Raw genomic sequence first — 10430 nt, forward strand, 5'->3', positions numbered from 1 at the left:
TATCTATCTATCTATACACACACACACACACACACACACACACACACACACACACACACATGAGGTTAAAATGGTATTAAGTGAGAAGTAGTTTCTCTTACTTCCTAGTCGTTTTTCTGTTCCATTCTTGAAGGAAGCCATGCTTAGCAGTTTTTTGTATAATCTCGCAACAAAATTTCATGTATTTATAACCATATTTGTATTTTTTTGTCTACCCTAAAGAGATACTCTGGTTAACAGTATGTTTTGGAGAACAGTCCATGTTAATACATATAGAGCTATCTTCTTTTTTGTTTTGTACCAAGGACCAAACTCGGGACCTTGTGCTTGCAAGGCAGGTGGCTGCACCACTGAGCTAAATCCCTGGCCCTAGAGGTATCTTCTTTTTTTCCCATGGGGATTGAATCTAGAGCCTTGCACATGCTAGGCACATGCTCTGCCTCTGAGCTACATCTGTAGCCTATTTTATATTATTTTGTTTTAGAGGCATTTAGACTGCCTTGTACCTTATATTTTATTGTTTTATAAACTCTGCTGATGAGTTACCTAGTACCTAAATCATTTAGTATACATCCCAAGTGTGACCTTAGGACAAATATCAAGAGTGATTTTGTCAACCGGGTGTGGTGGTACATGCCTGTAATCCCAGCACTCTGGAGGCTGAGGCAGGAGGATTGCTAGGAGTCGGGGACCAGCCTGGGCTACATAGTGAGTTCCAGGGCAGTTTGAACTACATAGTGAGACCCTGTCTAAAAAAAAAAAAAAAAAGAGTAATTTTGTCTGTTTTTTCATGTCTTAAAGTTAGAATTTGAATGGGGCATGGTTGCTTATAATCCTAGCACCTAGGAGGCTGAGGCAGGAGGATCACCACAAGTTGGAGGCCAACCTGGGCTACATAGTTCAAGACCAACCTGAACTATATAGCAAGACCTTGTCACAAAACAACAGTAAAAAAAATTAATATTTGATCCTTAAAAATGTGATTACTTCTAGAACCACAGAACTCTGGGTTCAGATTTGGGTCTTTATACCTATGCCTGTGACTCGCAGGTAGAATGAACATGTTACTGTCTGTGACCTAAGAATGGATTCTACAAGTCCTTGGTGACCTTTGTCTCCTTTTTTTTTTTTTTTTTAATTTTTAATTTTACTTTTTTATTTTTATTTTTTGGTACCAGGGATCGAACTCGGGTCCTTGCGCTTGGGAAGCAGGTGCCAGAACCACTGAGCTAAATCCCCGACCCCCCACCCCCTTTTCAACAGAAGACACGGGCATATCACAGGCTGAAGGATGATGTTCCAGAAGAAGTAAAATTAAGGCGTTTGGAGGAACTTATCACTGTCTTCCGAGAAGAAGCTTCAAAAGTCAATAAAATCTCTGTGGGTTGCACTCAGTTGGTACTAGTAGAGGGGGTAAGTCTGTCTAACTATGTATACATTTTATTTGTTTTGTTTTTGGTATCGGGGATTGAACTCCGAACCTTGTGCTTGCAAGGCAGGTGGTGGAACCACTGAGCTAAATCCCCCGGTCCTATTTATTGCTTTTTTAAAAACACAGTATATCTCTTGTTTCTTTTTTTGTTTTTGTTTGTTTTTTTGAGATAGGGTCTCACTATGTAGTTGAGATTGACCTGGAACTCACTGTGTAGCTCAGGCTGGTCTCGAACTCACAGTGATCCTCAGCCTCCTGAGGGCTAGGATTACAGGTGTGCGCCACCATGCCTGGCTTCTCGTCTTTATTAAGATCTTTGATTTTTTTTTTTTTTCCTAGTACCGGGGATTGAACTCAGGACCTTGCACTTGTGAGGCAGGTGGTGAGCTAAATCCCCAGCCCTTGTTTTTATTGAAGTTTTTGTAGTTTTCAGCATATAAGTCTTTAAAAACATGCATATACCACTGGCCCATTTATGCACCCTCCCCTCCCTTCCTGTCCCCTCTTCTTTTCTTTTTTCTTGCTACTGAGTATTGAATTCAATACTCAACGTCTCATGCATGCTTAGCAAATCCTCTATTGTGAGCTATATCCCCAACCATTTTTTTACTTTCTATTTTGAGACAGGGTCTCACTAAGTCATTAAATTGCCCAGGTTGGACTTGAACTTGTCTTGCCTTGGCCTCCCAGAGCGCTAGGATTATAGATATGGGCTGCCACACCCAGTTTAGGGAAAGAAACATCTTTTCTTTCTCACAGTCTTCAAGACTTTTCTTCAGTGTTTAGTGCTCAGAAGTATGTGATGTGTCTTGGTATGGATTTGTTTGCATTTATTAGGTTAGGAGTTTGTCTTTTGCCATGTTTGAGACGTGTTTAGCTGTTAATTCTTTGAATGCTTTTACAGCCTTGCTTTTTTTTTCTTCCATGATTGTAATAACAGATATCAACACAAAGTTTTTTGTTTTTGTCTTAGTGGTGCCTTCAGTATGTTTTTTCCCTTTTGTTTAGACTTCAGAATGGGTAATTACTATTGTTCTCTGATGTTTTTCAGAGTTATATGTTTTATATCTAATGTTTGTGGGTTTTAGTTCTACTTTAGCATTAGGGAGAAGTACATCTGTTCCATCTTTGTAGAAGCAGAATCATATATATTTTTGGAATCAATTTTATTGTTGTTGCTTTCAGTCTTTTTTTTTTTTTTCTGTCTGTCTTCGGTCCTGGTTGAGGACAGCTCTCCTTAAACTGGGATATGGCAGCATAAAAGCAGCCACTTATCTGGTGTTTGTATTTGTTGAAACTCTCTGGTAGCAGCAGAAATTTATACAATAAAGCAAAACATTTTTATATAACTTAGTTGGGCGTGTGCAAGGTACAGTCTGGTGTCTGGAAGAGACTGTGCTCAGCCTGCAAAGCCCTCGAGACAGACTTGCTGTCTCCTGCTGGTGTCGGCTTTCCCTACTTCCTCATTCGTGTAGCAGAGTGTAGCAGTCCTGTAGTTCCCACGTCATACATGAGTAGTTCTAGTAGTTGTGTTTCTCAGCTCTGCGTCAGAGCACCTGATCAGCTCAGCATGAGTTGGGGATCCCCTTGTGGTCTGCTCAGCCTTGGCTGGGTGGCAAGGAGAAGTGGTGCAGCAGTGGCTGCTGGGCAGTGGCCCTGAGCTGGTGAAAACCCCAGAAGGTGTCTGTCTTGTTAAATATTTTGTAATTTAGGTGGTAACTTTGATTCTGGCTGACAGTTCCCCGGTTGTGCTCTCTGTCTGACTTCATGGAGTTTTACTCTATACGTATGTGTATTAGTATTCAGCAAAGAGTCCAAGGGACCCTATGCATATTTCTAGAGCTCTTTTTCTGTCTGACTTCCTTCCTTTTTAGAATTTGTTTCACAATATTTAGCTATCTCAGGCTCCAGGAACTTTGATCTGTATCCCCCCCCCAACCCCCTTCTTTTTTAGTTTGCTTTGTTTTGATTTTTTGAGGCAGGGTGTCATTATGTAGCAGGCTGGCCTTGAACTCCCTATGTAGCCTAGGCTGGCCTCAAACTCTTGATCCTCCTGCTTTAGCCTCCCAGTGCTGGGGTTATAGGCATCTGTCACCATGCCTGGCTGATTCTTCTCTCTCTCAATGGAGAGAGAACTCATGCTCTGCTTGAGATCTTCCTCCCTACTTTTTTGTGACCTGGCCTGGCCTATACCTTTTTTTTTTTTTTTTGGTACTGGGGACCTGAGATGCAGGGAACAAAACCGCTGGCCTTGAGTACTCAGTCTCATTGCACTGATAGAGAAGTGCTCTGCACTAAGACAGGCTCCGGCCTCGCCTCCCTTTTTTTTTTTTTTTTGGTACTGGGGATTGAACTCAGGTCCTTGCACTTGGAAGGCAGGCGGCAGCACCACTGATCTAAATCCTCAGCCCTGGCATATACCTTTTTGTTAAAGAGTGTCTGATGTCATTTAATTTGTTTTCCTTCTCTTGTACATCACAGACTTGTGTGATCTGTTGTCCAATATGTAAAAACTGTTCTTATATTTTGTCCATTTTCCTAATTTAAGGCTGGAAGATAAATTTAGTTCCTGTCATTTCATCATGGCTGTAAGAGAAACTCATGTATATTATAGAAGTTAATCCCATCTTAGTGGTTTGCTTATCCTTCTAGCCCCATATTGTGGTAGCTTCAAATCTACCTGTTGAATAGGTCTAACAACCCAGGCCGGTCAACCTCAGAACATTTGTGAATGATTACTTCGAGAGTGGGCCCGTCAGCTTGCCAAAAGCAAGTGTGTTGCAGATACCTGGGCTTTGGCCTTGTTAGAAGCTAATTGCTGCAGATTGCAGTTCTTCAAAGAGTCTTCTGTGGGTAAAGACTCTGGAGACTGTGAGAGAAGGCAGTTTCCACCTTCCTAGAACTTAGGACTCTGACAGTCTTCTCTTTCTGCAGCTCAGTAAACGCTCTGTCACTGACTTGTGTGGCCGGAATGATGGAAACCTTAAGGTGATCTTCCCTGATACAGAGATGGAGGATGGCATTAACCCTGGGCTCAAGGTCAGAGCACAGCCTGGGGATTATGTGCTAGTAAAGGTAATGTATCCTTTGAATTTTTTTCTTTTAATTGTTTTTTGTTTCTTTGTTTTTTTGAGAAAGTCTTGCTATGTAGTTCAGGCTGGCCCTGAACTCAGTATGTAGCCCAGGCTGGCCTTGAATCAGCAGTAATCTTGCTGCCCCAACCTCCAAAGTATTAGGCATGTACCACCATGCCCGGTTCCTTTGAGCTTTTGGTGTACACTGTGAAATGAAAGTTAGTTTTAATTTTCAGTTACTCAAGATTGTTTTTTGTTCCCAAGTGACATAAACCCTACAAATAAGATTTAGTGGAAGGATTGAAATAAAGAAAGAACTTTGGATCCAGCCAAGGATCTGCTGGGTCTTTCTCTTTCACTCATCTCTGCTCTTCCCATGTCCTTTCTGACTAAGTCTCTGGTTTGCAGTAGAACCATGCTTTCATACATTTCACTTTAAAAAAACGAAAACGAAAACAAAACAAAACAAAAAAACAAATGAAAAGGCCTGGGATTTAGCTCAGTGGCACTGTGCCTGCCTCACAAGTACAAGGGTCTTGAGTTTGGTCCCCGGTACCGGGGGAAAAAAAACCCCACAAATGAAAAGGGCCAGGGATTTAGCTCAGTGGTAATGCACCTGCCTCACAAGTGCATGGTTCTGAGTTCAATCTTTGGTACTGGAAAAAAAAAACAACAAACAAAAACCAAAAACATAAATTTCACTTTCTTATTTTCTTTTCCTCATTTGCCTAAACTCACACTTCTTAATCTTCTCTTCAACCCTGGTTTAACTGGTAATCTGCTTACTCTGTGTCTGCATTCAAGCAGCTGAACATCACTGGGGAAAAAGTACAGTTGGATAGTAGGTTAGGTTAGATGGTGGTTACATAAAACCCAAACTGTAGTGGTTTTATAAGGCAGGAATTCTCTTTCTCATAAAATTTAGAGGTGGGTGGTCTAGGACAGGGTGTTGTGATGACTGCATGTCATCAGAGGTCCAGGCTTCTTCTGTCTCTTGCTTTGCCTTGGGCCTTCATTTCCAGAGTCACCATATATCTTGAATGGTTGCTCAAATTCTAGCCCCCATATCCATGTCCCTTCTAGCAGGAAGAGGAAAAGAGAGGAGGACACGCCTTTTCAGGGTGCTCTGCTGTAGTCACATGGCCACAACAGGCTACAAAGAAGCTTGTTGGTCTTCATTCTGAATGACCTAGTATCCGCTAAAAATTGGGAGTTCTGTTACTGAGGAAGAAGAGGAGAAACATGTTGAGAAGTAAGGCCCCTTGCTACATGAATTGACTGCACTTACTTCAGATTCATGACCATAAAGCTCAAATGAACCCTCAGCATGGTGCTAAAATCTTGGTCCTAATATAATTTCATAGTAGATTGATTTCTTCCATCTCTCTTTAAGTCTCTACTCACCTATGCAGTTCCTTTTCTGATACCTTTTTTTTGAGATAAGGTCTTGCTCTGTAATTCAGGCTGGCTTGTACTCACTATGTAGCCCAGATTGCCCTCAAACTTAAGACAATCCTGTCTCAGCCTCCCAAGTACAGGATTACAGGTGTGCACTACCACTCCTGGCTTTTCTGATGTCTTTGTCTCATGTTTCACATATACGGTACAATCAGATGAAATATTATTTTTCTTTATTTCTACCAGATCACAACTAGATGTGAATCCAAAAGGAATTGAAAAGTTTCAAGGCTTTCTCAAATTTCTTCTTTTCATCGGGCTCTGTCTAGTATGAGTTATTTTTTATATAGTAAAACTACAGAAGTTTTGAAAATAAAATTATAGAAGACTTTACCATACTACCTTCTTTTTTTGGGGCAGGTAGTGGGGATCTCGGGTCCTTGTGCTTTTTTTTGTTTGTTTGTTTTTTTGTTTTTTGAGACTGGGTCTCACTATGTAGTTGAGACTGACCTGGAACTCACTGTGTTGCCCAGCCTGGTCTCAAACTCACAATGATCCTCCTGCCTCAGCTTCTCAAGTGCTGGGATTATAGGCATGTGCCACCACACCTGGTTTTGAGTCCTTGTGCTTGCAAGGCAGGTGGTAGAACCACTGAGCTAAATCCCCAGCTACCATACTACTTTCTTTCATAGTGCTTATGTTAGTCCTTTTTATGTCTGGGAATTGAACTGGCAATAGGAATGTCTGTCTTACATAATTTATGTTCGTAGGATTTAGTGCCAGTGTGTGTTACCGTATTGTTTTAATTCCTAAGGCTGAATTGCTTTCCCACATTTCTTAGGTTTATAAGGGTTCTTTTCCACTCAGTCTTTTCATGCTTTAAAAATAAACTGACAGTCCGGGCATGGTGGTGCATGCCTGTAATCCCAGCACGCAGGAGGCTGAGGCACGAGGATCGCTGTGAGTTCAAGACCAACCTGAGCTACATAGTGAGTTCCAGGTCAATCTCACTACATAGTGAGACCCTGTCTCAAAAAACCAAAACCAAAACCAAATAAATAAATAAATAAATAAATAAATAAACAAACAAACAAATAAATAAATAACAAAAATAAATAAACGGACGCAGTCAAAGGGTTTCCCACATATCTGACATTTATAATCTCCTCTAATATGGGCCACAAATTCAACTACTTGCAATACCAAGGGCCTGAGTTCGATCCCCGGTACAAAAAAAAAAAAAAGAGTAAAGGAACAAGTGGCTGTTTGAAATGGACTTGTATTTGACTTCTTACATTATATCTTTTCTTTCTTTTCTTTTTTGGTACTGGACATTGAACTTGGGTCCTTGCGTTTGAGAGGCAGGCAGTGGGACCACTGAGCCAAATCCCTGGCCCGATTTCTTACGTTATAAACAGACATCTCTTCTGTTGAAGCCATAGTTTCTGTCAGTCTGTTGTCTCTATCAGATTCCTTTTGATGGCTTCTCCTTTAGAGGCTCTGCTTAAGTACTTGAGGTGCAGTCCTGGTTACTTTGCCTTCTTCTGACTGGTTTTCTTTCAGATTACCTCTGCCAGCTCTCAGACGCTCAAAGGCCATGCTCTGTGCAGGACCACTCTGAAGGACTCCTTAGCATATTGCTGACCCGAGTGGCTTAGGCCGTCTTTCTTTATAGGACTCTATAGAAGTCTACTCTATAGAAGTAGTCACTTCTGCACAGGAAGAGGTAGTCTTTCTCTACAGGAAGGAGACAGGACTGGCCACTAGTGGAAGAGGTAATGATGCTGTGGAGACAAGCTGTGAGTGGCAAAGCAACTTTATGTTAAATGGAAAAATGTATCTCTTTATAATCATTAAATTTACTAAAACTAATGGCCTTTTTGTCTACTTTTATTTCATTTTTGCTTTGGTTAGTGTTTCTGGGATAGTTTCTCTCTCTCTCTCTCTCTCTCTCTCTCTCTTTTGGTACTGGGGGATTGAACTCAGGACCTTGTGCTTGCAAGGCAAGTGGTGGAACCACTGAGCTAAATCCCTGGCCCTCTCTATTTCTTTTTCCTGGTACTGGGGTCTTGTCCATGCTAAGCAAGTGCTTTAATGCTGAGCTACATCCCCAAGACTTTAAAAATAAAATTTGTTTTTTTTGTACCAAGGATCAAACTTGGGTCCTTTCATTTGCAAGGCAGTCGGCAGAAACACTGAGCTAAATCCTGAGCCCTAAAAATTTTTGTAGGGGCTGGGAATTTGGCTCAGTGGCATTGTGCCTGCCTTGTAAGCACACAGTCCTGAGTTCAATCCCTGGTACCTAAAAAGAAAAATCTAAGAGCTGGGGGATTTAGCTCAGTGATGCTGTGCCAGCCTTGCGAGCACAAGGTCCTGAGTTTGATCCCCTGAACTGAAAAAAAAAAAAAAATTTTTTTTTTTTTTGAGACAGAGTCCTGTTAAGCTGTCCAGATTGAGCCTTGAACTTGGGATCCTCTTGCTTCAGTCTCCTGGTAGCAGGGATTACAGGTGTGTGCCACACCGCACCTGGCTTGTACCCAGTGCACATATCTTCTCATGATTTTATTTGATGCCATTGATTCAGCTCCCTTTCCTCTTACTTTTTTCTATGTATTTTGCCTAAGGATTTTCTCCTGGACTTCTCTTGTTTTTTTGGACCAGAGATCAAACTCAGGACCTTGTGTTTGCAAGGCAGGCGTGGTGGCACTGAGCTAAATCCCAGGCCCCGGACTTCTCAGTCTTTAAGTTTGTCTTTGCTTTCAGGACTGACAGCACCTGGAATTTTGCAAACTGTTATTACTTATTAATAGGCTGTAGCAGTGGTTCTCTGTGCATTCACTATTGCAGTTGTATTGGTCTGTGGGTATCATGAGAAAAACCCAGGATGCAGTAGTTGTAGAAGGACTTTGGTTCAAGTTTCCACTGCATTCCTTAAGTGTTGTGTAAACTTGAGCAGTTAACTTTATTTTTCTGATCTTTGGTTTTCTCATGTATGATCTGGTGATAATAATAAAATTCTTATCTCATGTAGAGTTCAGTAAGATTCTGGTTATAAGCCGGGCGTGGTGGCGCATGCCTGTAATCCCAGCACTTGGGAGGCTGAGGCAGGAGTATCGCTGTGAGTTCGAGACCAGCCTGGGCTACACAGTGAGTTCCAGGTCAGTCTCAACTACACAGTGAGACCCTGTCTCAAAAAACCAAAAAAACAAAACAAAACAAAGATTCTGGTTATAAAGCGTTTTCCAATGTTGGGCCTGGAAGCTCATTGGTAAGAGTTCTTGCTTAGCATGTGCAAGGCCTTGGATTTAATCCTAAGCACCAAACAAACAGTATTTTCCACAGATCATTGTAAATTCCTACAAAATAGAAGTGATCCTTGAAGGATTGTCTTTAATACACTGTGTGTATTAAAATAGGCTAAGGTATTTATTGTGTGTCCGTCCAGGATATCCTTTAGATTCTCTCAGTTGGTGAGCATGACAAGCCTCAGTTGGGAATCTCTTCATCAGGGAAGATTAGCTTCCATTCTCAGGGTTCATCTACTGAGAACACATGTTATTGCTCTTCAGTATTTTATTTAAAAGGCGTAGCAAGTTTTGAAGTTTTAGTGGTTTTTTTTTTTTTGTACCAGGGATTGAAATCAGAACCTTGCACTTGGGCTCTGTGCCACTGGGCTAAATCCCTTGCCCAATTTTTAAATTATTATTATTATTATTATTATTATTGTTGTTATCTGGTGGTATTGGGGATTGAATCCATGGCCTTGCACATACAAACTATATGCTTCTTCCAATGAGCTACATCACCAGCCCTTGAAATTTTAATTTTAAATAACATCTAATATTTTTTTCTTTTTATTGAGTTTATTGGTACAAGCTAGGTATACAATACAGTTACATTCATCACTGGGATTCTGTACCTTTACATAATAGGTCTTGATTCTCATTTTTCCCCTTGTCCCTGTCCTCCCTTCACCCCCTCCTCCCCTCCCCATTTACAAACACTTTATTTCCATTTTTTCAGTTTCTCATATTTTTTTCCTCTCCCTTATTACCTTTACCCCACCCTTCCCATTTTCCCTACACCTTTAGCCCTTTACTTCCTATTTCACATTATTAATTATCTCATTAGGATCCTGTGTACTATTATAGTTTTTCACACCAAAGAAACTATTTGGTATTTCAGTTAAAGAAATCTCTGTATGAGCTTTAAAAATAGGGGATCCTAAAATAAAACTAAAAAGGAAAGTAAAAGAGAAAAGGCAATGATATAACATTAAAATAATACATTTTCCCTACCTTTAGCCCTTTACTTCCTATTTCACATTATTAATTATCTCATTAGGATCCTGTGTACTATTATAGTTTTTCACACCAAAGAAACTATTTGGTATTTCAGTTAAAGAAATCTCTGTATGAGCTTTAAAAAAAGAGGATCCTAAAATAAAACTAAAAAGGAAAGTAAAAGAGAAAAGGCAATGATATAACATTAAAATAATCCTTAATTCTGGAGATGAAAATGGTCCC

At 40.6% G+C, this 10430-nt stretch overlaps 1 protein-coding gene across 3 annotated transcripts in view; it reads left to right on the plus strand.

Moving 5' to 3' along the window:
• The window catches only part of Cdk5rap1 (CDK5 regulatory subunit associated protein 1), a 59495-nt gene that overhangs the window by 23880 nt on the left and 25185 nt on the right, over positions 1–10430 (plus strand). The window contains exons 12-14 of one of the 3 annotated variants that reach the window (XM_010628395.2): positions 1264–1413; positions 4367–4507; positions 7468–7746. In XM_010628395.2, the coding sequence (XP_010626697.1) occupies positions 1264–1413; positions 4367–4507; positions 7468–7548 (372 nt within the window). In that variant the 3' untranslated portion in view covers positions 7549–7746. Of the gene's footprint in view, positions 1–1263; positions 1414–4366; positions 4508–6150; positions 6227–7467; positions 7747–10430 lie in introns of those variants that run through there. The other 2 variants (XM_010628397.2, XM_010628394.3) reach the window with 2 other exon arrangements.

The sequence above is a fragment of the Fukomys damarensis genome, unplaced genomic scaffold, assembly GCF_012274545.1.
Source record: "Fukomys damarensis isolate Sample0158 unplaced genomic scaffold, DMR_v1.0_HiC HiC_scaffold_22, whole genome shotgun sequence".
NCBI lineage: Eukaryota > Metazoa > Chordata > Mammalia > Rodentia > Bathyergidae > Fukomys > Fukomys damarensis.